The 17,546-nt window shown below is 44.1% G+C and overlaps 2 protein-coding genes across 3 annotated transcripts; both read left to right on the forward strand.

The window, feature by feature from the left end:
* The first annotated feature begins 1,086 nt into the window (after positions 1–1,086).
* LOC136539518 (uncharacterized) lies at positions 1,087–3,106 on the forward strand. The gene has a single exon (XM_066531479.1). It carries the CDS (start codon positions 1,139–1,141, stop codon positions 2,906–2,908), a length of 1,770 nt encoding a protein of 589 aa, XP_066387576.1. The 5' UTR covers positions 1,087–1,138; the 3' UTR covers positions 2,909–3,106.
* Positions 3,107–5,980: 2,874 nt separating this feature from the next.
* LOC136528773 (uncharacterized) lies at positions 5,981–13,051 on the forward strand. Of its 2 annotated transcripts, none has more exons than XM_066521768.1 (18): positions 5,981–6,340; positions 6,410–6,514; positions 7,489–7,568; positions 7,678–7,762; positions 7,880–7,966; positions 8,681–8,742; positions 8,855–9,045; positions 9,127–9,187; positions 9,306–9,483; positions 10,150–10,188; positions 10,267–10,328; positions 10,406–10,442; positions 11,000–11,049; positions 11,146–11,215; positions 12,030–12,105; positions 12,488–12,558; positions 12,646–12,714; positions 12,790–13,051. In XM_066521768.1, the coding sequence occupies exons 2-18, from the start codon at positions 6,428–6,430 to the stop codon at positions 12,847–12,849; spliced, it is 1,365 nt and encodes a 454-aa protein (XP_066377865.1). In that variant the 5' UTR covers positions 5,981–6,340; positions 6,410–6,427; the 3' UTR covers positions 12,850–13,051. The 2 variants fall into 2 exon arrangements, with proteins under 2 accessions (XP_066377865.1, XP_066377859.1); XM_066521762.1 differs by having other exon boundaries at positions 5,981–6,279.
* Positions 13,052–17,546: the final 4,495 nt, after the last annotated feature.

Raw genomic sequence — 17,546 nt, forward strand, 5'->3', positions numbered from 1 at the left:
TAGAAACACTTTCTAGACATAAGGGGTGAAGTGGGCTAACCGTAGAGTTTAATTATTGCAAAGAATTTTAGAATTAGCTTAGAATTAGCCCAATTCAACCCCCCCTCTTTGCAATAATTTGGGCTAATTCTAAAATTCTTTGCAATAATTTTAGAATTAGCCCAATTATAAGTCACTTTGACTTTCTAGGCACAAGGGGTGAAAATATGGAGTCTCCAGAAACAACTACCCCATCCGTTCCAAATTATAAGTCACTTTAATTTTTTTTATATTTATTTTGCTATGCATGTACATATAATATTATGTCTAAATATATATTAAAATAGATGAACCGAAAAAGTCAAAGTGACTTATAATTTGAAACGGAGGAGTATCCCTCTTCACACACAAAGTATGATATCTTCCCTCTCACAAAAAAAAAACCTATAGAAATGGCTCCCGCGGGCTCGAACGCGTGCGAGATAGTGAGCGTAGCTAGGTAGCTACAAACCAGAGAACATGCCACCAACACAACTGCTGTCGGGATCCTGAGCAAGGCACCCAAACACCAGCGGTCTACGTGGTCATAGCCTGGGCAGCGGCAGCCCTGGATGCTAGACGCGATACAGGCTAGGTAGAGAGAGAACCAAACAGGCAACCAGGGGCGACCAGGGGCGGAGCCAGGGCAAGTGCTGCCCACGCTGCATCACCCAAGAGCCAATGAATTTAAGTAGTACATGTATTTTTAGCAAGGCTAAGAACATTTGGGAAACCATGTATCAACAGATACGCTGAACATTTCTACCGCGGTAACAAAACTAGGTCCGCCTCATTGCTCTGCAGTCCATAAGCTAGTGATCCACAGCAACTCACCGTGCATCCATGCTACTTTAGGCAATTAGGCACTATTCTTTGAGACTTTGGAAAGTCTTGACTCTTGGGGCTTCATCAGACATCAGGAGCACCCCCTGTGAGTTGTGACGAGGTCCAGCTCGTAGCCGTCCACTACTCTGTGGCCACCACTCCTCCACAAGACCACAGTCCACACCTGAGTTCCGCGCCATAAACCGCACACACTCCGGCAGAAACTAAACGACACGGGCCATACGTCCCTCGCGGCCTCGCCCTCAGCCACCACAAGAGTCCATAGCCACAACCCATGGACGACGCCTGGCCGTGGCTGGCCTCCCTGCCGCCTCCTCTTCGTGATGAAGGCGGGCCCGACACACCGTCGCCGCCGCCATGGTCTCTCCCGCTCGCCGCCTCCATCGCCCTGCAGGCCGACACAACGGCTGCTGCTTCTGCGTCTCCCGCCGGCAACGGCGATGACGATGATGACGGCGAGCCCGCGCTGCTCGTCGCTTTCTCCGTCGCCGTCATCGGCGCAGGCGGCGAGCCGCGCGCGCTGTGGGCGTCTGAAGGCTTCGCGGCGTCCTCGCCGGTCGCGCTGAGGGTGCAGCTTCTGGTTCAGCTCCTCAACGAGGTGCTCGCGCTCTCTCCGTACGTCCCCTGCTTGGGCGCGGCCACCGGCGTTGACGACCTCGGCCGCGGGGACGTGTCCGAGTCCAAGGTGGACGCGGAGACCGTCTCCGCCGTCGTCGGGGCGGGTGGCGCCGATCCCTCTGCGCCCGCCGCGGCGGCCTTCTTCTCGATCGCTCTTCTGCTGCGACTCTTCTGGCTGTGCGCACTCGACGCCCCGGCAGACGCCGGGTACCTCTTCTTCCGAGACCTCGGGGCGGAGATCGAGCGCGGCCTCGGCGAGTGCCGGCCGGCGCTCGGCGTGTTCCTGCGCTCCATCGGCCCGGACGTCGAGGACCGGTTCATGCGCTCGCTCGGGTACATGCTCGCCAAGTGGTGCCTGCTGCGGGAGATACAGGCTGCTGCTGCCGGGCCGGCGGCGGCACCGCGTCGTCGTCGCGCGCTCCCCGCCGCGTGCCTGTCGTACGCCACCGAGGTGCACGGCCTCTGGGTCCTGAAAGGCTACGCGCCCGTGCTCGCCATGCCGCGCGTCGTCGCGGGCCCCGCGTCCACGTCCATCGCGGCGTCGCCGCACGAGGTGCCCGAGGAGCCGGCGCTGCGGTACGCCCTGGCGCACCAGCAGCTGGAGGCCGTGGCGCAGCTGGAGTACGCGGTGCGCGTGCGCGACAGGAGGTTCGTGACCGTCTCCGTGCGCGTCGACAACGTTCGGGTACGCGTCGCGCGGCTCGCGTTCTGTAAGGACGACGGCGACGGCGGCGGCAACGACGGGGAAGAAGAAGACGACGCCGGCGTCGACAACGACGTCATGGACGGCGAGAGCCATTTCCCGTCCCGTATCCGCGTCTGGGTCGGCCCGCTGTTCGGCGCGTCCTATGCCACGGGACCGAGCCTCGGCCGCTCCACGGGGAACCCCGAACGTGACGTCGAGATGACGCGCACCGTCAAGGGCGCCTTCGCCGGCGCCACCAAACCAGCCAACGGCGGCGGCGGCGCGCCAAGAATCAAGGCGAAGATGCGCTCGTCGTCGCGGACGCGTAACAGGAGCTGGCGGTGGGAGCAGGAGGCCGAGGGCAGCGCCGGCGTGTTCGAGGGGGTTCTCTACGACCCTGTCACCGGGACGGAGGTGTCCGCTTGGCGCCCCGGCATCGGCGGCGGCGGCACCGGAGCAGCAGACCCGAGGAACGGCATGAGAAGGCGGTATGGCGGGCCTGGGCGGGCGTTCAGCAAGATGCGAGGTCTGGTGGTGGCCGGCGACGAGCTGCCGGAGGAGATGACGTGGAGGGTGGGGAGGGAAGCAGAAGGGAGGACGCTGCGCTGGCGGTTAGGGCTCAAGGCCTGGGCGAGCTACCTGCCCAACGAAGTGAGGAGCCGCCACTTCGAGACCCGCTGCATCGAGTGGGCGCACGAGGTGGATCTGCCGCTTGTGGCCGTCGACGGCGACGAGAGCTAATAAGGGTTGATCGAATCTTGACATCCCTCCGCTTATTAGCAAAATGTAGCATGAGACTAGAGAGGCTGCCGCCAGCCGGTGCCCTGTAGATAGATAATGTAACATGGCAACATGAGATGCACTATAGATTTACAGAAAAGAAATGGATCGCTTGTACGGGGTTGTATCAATTACCATTTACCAAAATTGGTTCGCCACCAAAAAGCCAACAATTTTTTTTTGGCGGCCGTTCATACTTTTGACAAACTTTGACTAGCAAATGAACTGAAATTAACAAGGGGCACTATATCGCAACATGGTTTTCAAAAAAAAAAAACTATATCGCAACATATGTTGCCAATGGCGCGGTATGATATGGATTATGCTCATCAGGTGCTTGTACAAGATCTTGTCTTTTTGCAAACAAATACTCCGTTTGTCCCAAATTATCTGTCGTTTTTTGTTTCCGTGCCGCAAGTTTGACTCGATTTGTAGAAAATACGTGCAACATTTGTATCTCCGAATAAATTTATTAAAAAACTAGATTCAAAGATCTTTCCAATGATACCAATTATGTACCATAAATATTAATATTTTTAAATATATATTTTGTCAAAATTATTTCTCGGAAGTGAAAATGATAGATATTTTGGGACGGAGGGAGTATGGTGGCTTTAGAGTAAAGGAGGGATGAGCAAGTCTGAATTTGAGAGACCCATATGTTAATTTTTTCTATTGAGCTGACATGAGTGGACGGAACTAAAACATAAAGCGAGAAAAACTAAGGACTTCATAGCTAGTCAGGTCAAATTTCATACTACGAGGTATATAGGACATTTTAAATGGGCAAGACAAAAATCAGAAGGAATTTTCTCTGGAGGGGAAGAAGAGAGGCCAATGATGGACATTGGTTGCTTAATCACTTGGCCAAAAGTTTGTATGCCCAAAGATCTCGGAGGACTTGGGCTACATGATCTCAAACATCTAGGTTGGGCTTTGAGACTAAGGTGGCTCTGTACGTATGGCAAAAGAGACAGCCTGTAAACATTGGGCTGAATTTCAGATACAACTTCGTTCACTCTCTGAAAGATTTCTTCTCTGTGTTTTAGTGTGCGACACAGGCAAATTTGGCAGCATTAGGTAAAGCATCACTTCTGTACAAAAGCAATTGTCGGCTTCAGTTCGCACTCTGCTTCCGGGAAAGAAGGGATCGATCTGAGCAGAGGTGGCCAGCACCCAGTGGCGATTTTGACTGCAATTTTTTTCTATTTAGAAGCGCTGTGCTTGCAACAAATGTCAGGAGCAGACACGGAATCGGCCTGCCATTCATCCTATGGATAAACAAAGACAAGGTCGTTTGGCAGGCAAGGCGCAAGAATCCAAACCAGTACTCCTACTAAAAATGGGATCAATGCCACGGGAAGTTGGCATTGGGCTGGGCAGCACGGCGAGATGCATGGAGTAGACAGACAGCTGCGGGCTAACGAACGCGTTGCGGATAGCAGGATTTGGACGAAACCGGACACCTGCGGACCACGGAGTGCAGCGGCGGCTTTTGCGGCCACGGGGCGACCCCGACGCCAAACGTCCGGGACGCTGCTCCGCGGTCGCCACGAGGAACTTCCCGTCGCAGCCCCCGCCCCGCGCCCGCACCGGACGGCGTGCCAATGGTAGCTCCCATGCTCGAGGGGTCTGCGTCTGCCCGGAAGAAGAAAAAAAAAAATCCGTGGAGACGACGTACGATCCCATCATCCCATAGAGGTGACTGTTGCAGTGGTGTTTAATAAGTTTATAATAAGAGAAGTAGTTAGTTGAAAAAAAAAGCTACAACATTTTTCTGAGTATAGACACGTGTTAGTGAATCCACGGCAAGATCTGTTCAACACGGGTTGGAATGAAAACAGAACGGATCGGAGCGGATAATGTCTTTCTCATACCCTAATCCACTTTTCTTTGTCGGATTCGGATAGGAGCGGATAATACTTGGATACGGATGCGAATACGGATTTTTTTGGATGTCGAAACTGATATGGATATAGAGCGGATACGGATTTAAATAGTCGAGTAATATGTGCATACTTAAAGAATTTTATACTTGTTAAAAAATTAATTGTAAAGATTTAATAGCAAGTAGTAGACAAAAATCATATATTGCATTCCATGTTGTGGTTATCACACCGACAAAATTAACATTTAACAAGTTATCCTCACTCAGAAATGATAAGTTATTAGCCGATATGTAATAGCAGCAAGCAAGATCTCAATTCAAAGTTTATAACGTCAAACAACAACATCACAAACTAAGAGTTCTCAACTAACAAACTTTTTTTAAAAATCCTAAATTTCTCTAAGTTTTAGTCTAGGAAAAGAATTATCAGATATCATACTTTAAACATCGGATAATCCTCATAGAATTTGCGGATAATCCATATCCTCCGGATTTTGCCAATTCCATATCTTATCCCGCATCCGCACAGAATCGGATTCGGATTATTTGTATCCGCGTGGATTTTAAATTTTTTTCTCCATATCCTTAAAATTTGGATTCGGCTCGGATTGGAGCGGAGAATTATCCGCACCACTTTCACCCCCTAAACATGGGACAAAGCATGTGTACGTGACACTATGCTAGTTTTGAGAAACTATAGTATATATAAAAAATAGTTTTAGAAAAATGTGCAAAATCTCATTTTAGAAAAGAAAGGAGATCTAGAGTGGAATTTTATCTCAAATAGTGCTAGAGTTACTTCTGCAAACTACGGAGGTTTGCCCGTGAAAAAAGTAGCTCACTTGCGAGTTGCAAATCTACGAGACTTCTATGCATTGAATGGGTGTTGGTTTCAGCTAGGTATGAAAATGGATCGGATACTGACGTCGCTGGGCTGGGACAACTTTTTCTAAAGCTTTAGATTTGAAACGTGGTCGCGTATTAAATTTAGATTAGAGACATGTGAGCGTAAGAAGTGAGACGTTGATGAAACGAGTGAGGTGCGGTGGTACAAGATATGTGCTTTTTTTTTAAAAAAAAAAGAATTTTGGAACATTCAGCCGTTCATAGGTAAAGAGGGGCTGCATCGAAGTTTGGTGAAATCAGCTGGCCTCGTTTATCGTCTCGGAACAGCGAGGGTAGGCGAGGCCACCGGAATCCGCGGGGGGACACGTCTGCGCGGCCGCAGCCGCGCAAAAACTACTGGGCACCGGCGCACAAACGCCGCGTGCTCCCCGACCACCAGCTCCAGCTCCCTCCCTCCAAAGCCCCCAATCCCTCCACACTGCTCTGCCCCAGCACCCAATTGAGCCATCCCAATCCCAACCCTAGTCCCTCGCCTCCCCCAATGACGTCGCCGGGCGGCGTCTTCTCCGCCGCGCTCGTCGCCGAGGACTTCCCGTGGGTGCGTCGCTCGTGCCGGTCCAGCCCGATTTGTCCCTTTATTTGCTGATGAACCCGGAGAGGTATTGGCTTGGACCGAATTCGCTGATGCTGCTTCTGCTGACCTGCTATGAGTGGTGGTTGCTGCGCAGGTGGAGAGGGAGGAGGAGATGGGGATGGCCCCGGACAAGTACAGCGAGGTGTTCGGCCTCGCGCAGCGCGGCACACGAGCCTTCCGCGACAGCCGCTTCGACGAGGTGATCGCTGAGTTCTAGCTCCTTCCCTGACTCTTTTCGTGTGTGCAATTGTGCATGCAGTCGAGTTGCCAGTGTCTCGGTGTATCCGGACTGGGAGTTCGCATATGCCTCATGAGCGTCTGCTAGTTTAATTGGTTATATGCTTCGAGTGTTGGGAGAAAAATGAGAATTGGCTTTGGAGTTGGACGGGGAGTCTGTGAGTCTTAGAGTCTAGTGTACCCTGGGTGACCTGAGATTCGGCTTCGGGGAGGAATGAGGATGCAACGACTGTCTTTTGCTTTTTGACTCCTTGAGATGAGATGAAGTCCAATGTAATGTAAACGAACCAAGCTGAAGTGGCACAATGGTGTTCAATTCATTCTTTGTCAATGCAAGTTAATTTCCTGAAGAGGTTCTCCCGCATATGCAGCGAATGCCTGGTACCAGCAATTGCAGTTTGTAGACAGTTTTCAGAAGGGAGAAAACTATACAAGTTATCAACTAGAGTCATTGCTTTCCCTTGCTCTGCCTCTTACAATAGTAAAATATGCTTGACAGAGTTAGCATATGCAGATAATCTGGAATATCAAGGAGGTTTCACATACAGTTAGTGTGGCATTCTGAGTAGCCCCCCCTCCCTCCTGGAAAAAACTGCCCAAACTATTTATGGTCCTAGTAGAGGAAAGCCCTAGATATCTTTGTGGGTATCACACAAGGTTTTATGGTCCCAGTGATTCCTGAATCTCACCTAAAGGAAAGCCCAAACTAATTAACAAGATGGGCCTCCTGCCAGTGGTGGAATGCTCCTGTGTTGGGCCTACTTATGCAGGCAGCAATGCAGCATCTCTAGTGATCCTATTAATTACATAATATATATTGACAGTAATTTTATCATTTTGTGTTGTTTTTTTAATTAACTGCTTTTAGGTGGTCTGCGCATGTACAATTTTTTTTTTACCTTAGTGCAAATGCTACTTGGCATGATCCTGTTTCAGGCAATATCCTGTTACACTAAAGCTCAAAATTTGAGACCAGATCCAATTATCCTTGGCAATCGAAGTTTGGCTTTCTGCCGGTGAGTTTCCTGGCAATGTTTTTGCATAATTTAGCTGTACAGATTTCTTTCGTTCTGTATAGATATGTTTGCTTTGGATCCACACCATGGTGTGTTACCACTATGACAGGTTAAGTCAACTGTTGAGGGAGAGATCAGCAGCTGACTCTGAATATCAGCCCTTGAATGGCCTTGATCCTACAACCCATGCGGAGGTATAGTACTTCACACTATTGTTGGATTCCAATGTTAATTAAGTGAACTTGCAGCGCATTAGGCTTTCTTTCCTTATAAGAAAAAAAACTCTGTTTATATTTGATTCATTATTACAGTTAGCTCTGAAGGATGCGGAGAAGATATTATCTATCAACAGTTATTCTCCTAGACCATATCTTCTCAAGGCATATGCGCTAATTCTGGTAACAGTTTGTAACTTAAGCACATCAGAAGATCTTGAATCCAATCTTCTTTTGTTAGTGTGAATAGTACTTTTTAAGTATTTTTTCCCTGAATAAGAGTACTCAGTTTAGCCCACTTGGATTAATTTTTGGAAGAACCTTTAATTGTCTGTGGACTGTGGTCATTTGGTCTTCTCACGTTTAAAATTTTAATATTGGACGAGTAACACCTGTACTTTTGCAAATTCCCGGATGTACTTTATGTCATATATTTTACCACTTCTATTTCTCATGACTTGAATGTTCACTTTATCCAGAAATCTCAGGCGGTAAATTTCAATATGCAAAATTTGGAATTACATGTGGCAAATTGTTAAGTTTGATCTGGGTGATCATCCAAAAGAAATACAAGTTCGCTAATCAAAAGAAAACATTAAAAAGATTCATGGATGTAGTAATGCATGACATATACCAAATTTCATTGCAAAATTCACCAATAGGGGGCAAGCCCTCCTGTTTCTTAAAAAAAGAGAGCAAAATGTCCATGTATATATAATTTGTTTTTTTTTGTTATGCTCTGTTGTTCCACCATCAAGTGAACCATTCACAAGCTTCTCTTTTTATTATAATCTATTGGAACATATATACTATTATGTATATTATGTCCATGTTATAGTGGATTCATATTTCCTTGAATGTTTGTTTATCTAATTGGAATAACTCATTGATATGAAGATGGAGCATTACCATGAGTCACGTGAGGCCCTTCTTGCTGGTCTTCAAGTCGATCCCCTCAGGTATGATTGTTGGCTTATAAGGATATTCATAATTGACTTCATTGCTTGCAGATATCTATTATTAATGATCCTCTGGTGCATTTTATAACACTTATTTTCTATATATATACAGTCATATCTTGCAAACCTGTCTGAATGATCTGGATAGGAATACAAATATTGCAGCTGGGGCAAGGCGTGCAAGGTTAGATAGGACTGATGATTTTGAGTGCACATTATGCTTTAAGCTATTGTATGAACCTGTCACTACACCATGTGGGCATTCATTTTGTCGCTCATGTCTACATCAGTCAATGGATCATGGTGAGCTTACACAATTTTCACATGCCCAAATATCTGTTTCTGTTTAATTATGAACTTACTGCTATGTGCTATGTCCAATAGGAAATAAGTGCCCCATGTGTCGGACAGTGCTATTTATTGGTCCAAGGACATACCCTTTAAGGTAATCTAAGATGTTGAGAAGTTAATCTTCTTTACTTCAAACTTCAAAGTATCATTTTGTTAAGATGTCCATATTTTTCCCTGACATTTCTGATGGCAGTTATGGTTAAATGCTTCAGTGTAACATTGAGCAACATAATTCAGAGAAATTTCCCAGAAGAATATGCTGAGAGGAGGTCAGAACATGAGACTATGACATATGCCGGTGTTGATTTGATGCCTCTCTTTGTTATGGATGTTGTACTGCCATCCCAAAAGGTGGCACTGAACATATTTGAACCTCGCTACAGACTGATGGTAAAGTTATCACAAAATTAGATACGCTTTTGTCAGACACATTTGTTGATAATGTACTTCTCTATTGATCAAGATCGCAAACCTAACTGTACATACATATCCAGCTTGCAGCTATAACCTTGCAAGATTTTATTATTTAATATTTATAAATCTTGCTGAACTAAATTCCTTTCTCGAATGATGCATTAATTATCGAAATGTAAACATGTTCAAGCGTTATTTCCATTTTTATTATATGTTAAATTTCAATAATTTCGATAATTAATGCATCATTCGAGAAAGCAAGGTTAGTGTTCTTTGAAGAAAAATTATATGTGCATAGATGTTTTTTTTTCAAAACATGGAAAGCTGCATAGGCTATATAATTTTGAAGACATTAATTGATCATCCTGCACATCTTGGTTCCAGTGAATAGAAAAAAGTGTAAGACCTTATCGTCTTTTGCTGTTGATGCATGACTCAGAAATTTATTTTTTCCGTTGGATTCTGCATTCTTTGGCCACACACAGTTGTGTATTTGTTTGTTATTCACCAATTCACACTAACCTTAATGAGCCTAGGAAAATTTTCCTAGGCTTTTTTGCGAGAAAATAAGACATGTAACTGAGTGGTATTTTGCTCTATTTATTTCTTCATTATCTTTTAATGCTTTCCATTTGAAATTAGGTACGGAGAATAATGGAAGGGAACCATCGGATGGGAATGGTTAGGAACTAATGTCAAAGCATCACTTTGTTTGTTTTGAAATAGTTATTTCATTTATTTTTGGTTTGAAAACTGTAGGTTGCTATTGATTCAGCAACGGGTACTGTAGCAGATTGTGGCTGTGAGGTGGAAATTTTGGAGTGAGTTTTACTTTTCATTATTTGCAACTTCCTGACAATATTTTTTTGTTTAATGTTTAATATTCATAAATTTATAGGTGTGAACCACTTCCAGATGGGCGCTTTTATTTAGAGGTAATTTTTGTATTAGTACTGGATTTCATAATTAAATAACAGTGTAATTATATACTGCAAACTGCTTTCTGTATGTGCAACTGCGTGGTGTGCGTCCCTGTGAGCCTACAGATCCTTGACTGTGTCACTGCAGAAATAAAATATTCTGTTAGTATTGTCTGGTGAAAACTAATTGTCATATATATTCTTAGACTCAACGTTGTTTTAGAACCTAAAAGATGTAAGATCTATTTGCAAATGTTCTTGGAATATTTTTCTTTGTTTTGCAAATGGAGTCCTTAATTCTTGTTACATTGAAAGAAATTTATTGTAGAGACTAGAAAAGAGCATAAAGAAAGTATCGTTTTGGTCAGCTGCAGCAAGAGGAGTAGAGGACCTTGCAAAGTATCACTCGTTTCATAGTTTCGTCTACCTTCTTTTTTCCCTACAGGCACCATTGTTTAATGTCAAATAATGTGGACATTTGATGCCTTTTTATGTTGAACCAATGTAATGAATTAAATTGTGAAATTCTGAAGTCATTTTCAGAGGACAAAAAATAATAGTTTCCATCATAGGTGGAAGGCACACGTCGGTTTCGTATCTTACGATCATGGGATCAAGATGGGTGAGTCTTACATGCTTACTACAAATCTATCTGGGAGAGAATGCCAGATCATTTCTGTGTAATTCTTACTTTTGTTTTTTTTTGAAAAAATTGTAGATATAGAGTTGCTGATGTTGAATGGTTGCAAGATATACGTCTGCCAGAAGGATCGCAAGAGAGAAGAGAAGTAAAATCTCCATACCTTTCTCATGCTTTTCTTTAACTCTGACAATAATTATGTCCAAATGCAACCAATATTTTTTATCAGTATATCCTGTTGATTTTTTTTTTCTAAAAAGTATTCCCTCCATTTCAAATTATAAGACGTTTTGGCTTTTCTAGATACATAGCTTTTACTATGTACCTAGATATACACTATGTCTAGATACATAGTAAAGTAAATGTATCTAGAAAAGCCAAAACATTTATAATTTGGAATGGAGGGAGTACATCTCACATCAGCTACATACTCTCAAAACCACATTGAGGTTCTGTTAAACTACTGCCAAATTGAAAACCTATAACATGTTAGTGTAACTTTTGAAACTGGGCGAGATGGACAATTGGAACATATCTGGTATTTGTTATGATCTTATTGGACTTAGAACAAGACAGCTTTTAATCGGTGAAAATTCTGTAGAATCAACCTTAGATGTTAAAGAGATGGCACGGTGAATATTATGTGGGCCCACACATATGATGGTTGCCCAGCATAGCCCATAGCCCCATAAACAGTTCAGCATAGCCGAAGCTGAGTAGGTCAATCAGATTAGTGCTTGCTGTTTGCTTTTGGATCAAATCGCTAGGTATGATTGGTGTGCTATGATAGGAGATTTGAGTTGACTAGTTAATTTGTTAAAGTTTGATGCAGCTGACCATGTAACATTCGTGAATAGATTTATCTCTTATCTCCTTTGTTACATCTCATCAAAATCAAAATAGTAATGCTGTCTCTGTCACTTTTATTTATTGAGTTTATAAGTCTATCTAATTCTTCACAGCTAATGGAAATGGCCAATGGAGCTTCAGAGATGGCCAGGGCATATATTAGACGTGCTAGAGAAACCATACGGACTGGTATGCTTAATTTCAGCTTTTCAAGTACTTCATAGTGAAGTAGTTATTTATACAGTGAAACATATTGTTTTAGACCTGTTTAGAGAAAAGTAGGATCTTGTATGCAAATTTTCAGTATGGTGCATGAATCATTGGCTCCATAAATTGATTTGAATTAACAGAGTAAACAAAACTCAAATTACACAAGAACATAGTACCATTTGATTTTATTTGAAGCCTAGAGCTGCCAAAGTTTGAACACAAAATCTAGAGATGAACCAATCAAGCCCTTAAGGTTATTTGGTGTGCATTGGATCATGATAATGATTGTCTGGGATGCTAATATTTTTGGATTATTATTTGCTTCTACATTGCATTTTGTTTTAACATTCATTGAATGCAGCAAGGCGAACAAGACATTTGGATCTTGAGAGCATGCCTGGGCCACAGGATCCTGAGAAATTTAGTTTCTGGGTACGCAGCATGCTTGTTTTTGCTGAATTTGTAATGATGGCATATTTGCTGATGCAATATTTTATTTTATTTTTATCTTCCCTGCAGCTAGTCAACTTGATAAGTTTGAGGCCCTCGGATAGATTAGATATGTTACGCCTTCGTGACACTAGGGAGGTAAGCTCTTAAGGCTGTCTTCTGTTTTCACGGTAGAGACCAGGTTTTGATTTTGCATTGTTGTTGCCTCTGCAGAGAATTTCTAGTAGTATCAGGTTGCTGAGTGATGCCGAACAAGGTTGCCGTGTACAATGACAGAAACAGAACTATAGTACAAGAATTGTTTCCACAGAGACAGACCAATTCGTTCATCTAGGGGTATATATATACCGAGCAGCTCCTACATGTATATCGATTTGTAGCATATATATTTCTCATAGTTGTCATTTAATTGATTATGTTCTATATGATTTCCTCATGTAACTGTCAATGGAAAAGGTGTATCATTACTTCCTCATTCGTGTATTACTACCTCCTTATTCTTGTATCGATCCGTTTTCGCCTTTAATGCCATTTGAGAATTTAGGTTTCCGGGAACTATGTCGTGTTGGTAATTTGGTATGCTTCTGCGGATGCTACTATAGTGCTCTTGTTATTTTTGCTAGGTTGGTCGAAATTACATTTTTCCTGGTTCATCGTACCTAAAATGCATGCTTGATATAGGAGCATTGCCGCAAACAAGGGGGAAAAATCGTGCCACTTGCACGTACTACACCTGTTCCATAGTTTGAAAGCATTTCCGGTCAGAGATATGATATGACGAAACAGGGGCGCAGGTGTCAGCTGACTGCCAATGACTTGCCGGTAAGTTTTTACTTTTTTTATTATTTTGAGGAGGACGGTAAGCTTTTACTATGCCCTTCAAAAATTACCTGTTCTGACCTCAGTATAAAATTAGCCTTACATCAGCAGCCCAGCTGCCATGTGCCCAGCTCATACTCTAGGCCATAAGCCCATTCTGTCGTTCATAATTTCACGTGGCCCATAATGTCAATAAGCAACAGCCCACAAGCAGATAAGGCCAGAAGTCTACAAGAGCAGCCTAATAGTCGTCTAGCGCTCATAGTTGCCAGTCTGTCCCCTCGACGGCCCGACGCTTTGTTGATAATTTACCATCGCAATTTTTTTTAACAACCGGGAAGGATTTTTCCGTAGCAGTAAATGTGTCCGTGCGTTAACTTATAGTAGAAGGAAACAATAAAAATTAAAATTTTGAGAAAATTAACCATGTGACACACAGTGCTCGCCGGAGATAGGTAAGAGAGCTCGGATCTCAAGAGGACAAGGAATCAATAATTGAAGAGGAGCAAGGATGTAACACCCTAAAATTTGCTAGAAATAGATATAAATTGAGTTAGTTTTAGAATTTAGTGCTCATAAAAACATAGGAAAATAAAATTTTTCATTAAATTAAAATTTATTATAAGACTTAGCAACATTCTTGTACATTGATGCTGATGCATATTTTTTTGTGATACTTGGGTTGATCAAAATTTCAAAAGAATTTGAACTTGATTGGAATTTGTATTTCAAAATGAAATTAAAAAAAGAAAAGAAATTCTTCCTCTCCCCCTCACTCTCTTTCGGCCTGGCAGCAAAATTAGCAAGGCCTGGCCTAGCTCTTTTCCCTTCCTGCGTAGCCCAGTAGGCCAGTCCGCACTCACCTTCCTTCTTTCACTCACACCGTCGGCCCGCTTCCACCTTTTCTCCAGCACCGAGGCCTAGCCCGGCCTCTCTCCTTCCCCGCGCAGCCACTCCCTTCTCCGCTGGCCTAGTGCGCCACTGCGGCCCACTCAACTCTCTCCTTCCCTCAGCCGGCCCAGCTCCCTCTTTCAGGCCTGCTTCGCCCGCGGCCCAGCAGCACGCCGCGCCCCTCTCTCCGCCTCACTCTCCCTCACTGTCATCGTGGCCCCGCTTGTTAGCCGCATCGATTTCTTCTTCCCCGAGCCGTCGTCGACCCGAATTCACCGCCGCCGCATAGGAGTCCGCCGCCGCCCTGTTTCATTCCCTAGCGTGCACCCCACGTTTATTCACGGCTGTAAGAAAAATGGACCCTAGGCCCATTTACTTTGGATTTTGGTGTTTGATGACCAACACAACCAAAGTGGACTAATGAATTTGCAAGTAATTGTTTTATAGTTCAATAGGGTGCAAACGTGACTTGGACGAAGGCGACATGATGATCCGATGATCAACACCTGAAGCAAGACCCTAGAAGCACAAGAGAGGATCCATGATATCAAGCAAAGTCTAAGCACGAAGATAGAAACCAAGCTGGACGCAAGATCGCGAAGAAACGAGCTCCATAGAGGTGACCGGACATTGAGCGAGGCAGTGACTGGACGCACGGACTTCACTATTCATCGTCGCGGCAACAACTCAGTGAGGATCGGACATAGCGGCACTAGATGACCAGACACACAAAGTGTAGCATCCGATCATGTCCAGAGAGGTTCTAGAGCGGCGTAAATGCGACCGGATGCGTCCGGTCGATGATGACCGGACTCGGTAGTATGTCCAATCTCTACATGGGTGCTCAACGGTCGAGACGACCGGACGTGTCCGGTCAGGACGACAGCAGTGTCCGGTCAGTAGCAGAAAGCTGGGTTTCGCCCCCAATGGCTACTTTCTCTATGTGGCTTATAAATAGACCCCCAACCAGCCATTTGATAGGTGGAGAGCTGAGGAAATATAGCAAGGGTGTTGATACACCATTTTAGTGATCTCCACTTTCATAGTGCTTAGTGATTCATTAGGTGATTAGCGTAGGTGCTCTGCGAAGTGCTTAGGTTGATTAGACCACCGCTTATGCGCTTGCTCTAGGTTTAGGTCTAGTGTTTCATGAGGTTTATACACCTCTTATCATTCGGTGCTTGCGCGCACCATTGTTGTACATCGGAGGGGCTTGTAGTCTTGCGAGATCACACCAACCGCGTTTGTGGTGTGGCCGCCATCGTGTACCGAAGGGAACAAGGCCCACGACGATTCGACCAAAAGCTTGATAGTGAAGACGGCGGGAAGCGGTCCAGGAGAGGCTTGCCGGAAGGCACACCAGAGACCCACTTGCGCGTGGGGAAGGCCCGGGGCTATCCACAGAGTTACCCGACCGAGAGCTTGGCCCTTGCGAGGGATTCCTTGCGAGGGGCTTCAACGAGGACTAGGAGGAAGCTTGAGCGCTTCTCGATACCTCGGTAAAAATACCGAAGTCATCGATGAGAGTTTGCATCTCTACCTCATCTTTACCTTTCGCATTCACATTGCTACCTTGGTTGATTGCTTTACTTTCCTAGCTTAGTTGATAGGATTAGAACCTAGGTTGCATAACTCTTTTACGGTAGAGATAGCAACACACCTAGCAAAACCGTAGTTGCACATCTAGATATATTATTTTCTTACATAGGTTTTGACTAGGTGGAATTAGAGGCCATAGTTTAGAATTAGAATTTTAAGTTGCCTAATTCACCCTCCTCTTAGGCTTCACGGTCCCTTACAAGTGGTATCAGAGCAGGTTGGCTTAATTTGGACCTTTGGCTTCACCGCCGTTGAGTCAACGCTATTTAGAGTGGTTGGGATGGATACTTCTAGGCCTTCACACTTTGGTGACACTAACTTCCCCTACTATAAAGCTAGAATGGCTTGTCACCTTGAGGCGGTAGATTTGGGTGTTTGGAGTCACTCGTAACAGGATGAAGCCCATTAAGAATCTCGATAAACCCACAAAGAGTGAAGAAAAAGAAATTCATTTCAATGCTAGAGCTAAAAATTACTTGTTTGAATCTTTTAGCATGGATGTGTTTAACCAAGTGTTCACTTTAAATACGGCACATGAAATTTGGTTAAAACTCCAAGAGCTCCATGATGGCACAACTAATGTCCGTGAGCAAAAACATTGTCTAGCTAAACAAAATTATGATTCCTTTAAAATGAATGATGATGAGCTTATTCGTGATATGTATTCTCATTTGAATCTAATTATCAATGAGCTCCATTCAATCGGATTAACGAAGCTAGATGATGCGGACATCGTGAGGAAGATAATCTCCATGCTACCACAAAATAAATATGCAAGCATCATCACCATCGTTCACAACATGAAAGACTTGAGCACCATGACCCTAGCTATAGTCATTGGCAAGATAGTGGCATATGAAATGTCACGGAAGATGGGTCAAGAAGAAGCCTCGTCATCAAGCAAAGGCAAAGCTCTCGCATGTAGTGAGAAAAAGAATATGAAGGGCAAGCAAGTTGAGACAAGCTCAAGCTCAAGCTCCTCAAGTGAAGATGAAGAAGAAGATGAGGATGATAATGATGATTCAAGTGATGATGATCAATCTTCCATCTCCACCTCTGACCTTAATGAAGAATCATTCAAACTTATCAACAAGGTAGAGAACATGATCCAAAGGCTCAATATCAAGGGTGTGCCCACAAGCAGATAAGGCCAGAAGTCTACAAGAGCAGCCTAGTAGTCGTCTAGTGCTCATAGTCACCGGTCTGTCCCCTCGACGGGCCGACGCTTTGTTGATAATTTACCATCGCCATTTTTTTAACAACCGGGAAGGATTTTTCTGTAGCAGTAAATGTGTCCATGCGTTAACTTATAGTAGAAGGAAACAATAAAAATTAAAATTTGAGAAAATTAACCATGTGACACACAGTGCTCGCCGAAGATAGGTAAAAGAGCTCGGATCTCAAGAGGACAAGGAATCAATAATTGAAGAGGAGCAAGCATGTAACACTCTAAAATTTGCTACTTTTGAAATAGATGTAAATTGAGTTAATTTTGAAATTTAGTGCTCACGAAAACATGGGAAAATAAAAATTTTCATTAAATTAAAATTTATCATAAGGCTTAGCAATATTTTTGTACATTTATACTGATGCATATTTATTTGTTTGTGATACTTGGGTTGATCAAAATTTCAAAAGAATTTGAATTTGATTGGAATTTG

The sequence above is a fragment of the Miscanthus floridulus genome, chromosome 2 (genome assembly GCF_019320115.1).
Source record: "Miscanthus floridulus cultivar M001 chromosome 2, ASM1932011v1, whole genome shotgun sequence".
NCBI lineage: Eukaryota > Viridiplantae > Streptophyta > Magnoliopsida > Poales > Poaceae > Miscanthus > Miscanthus floridulus.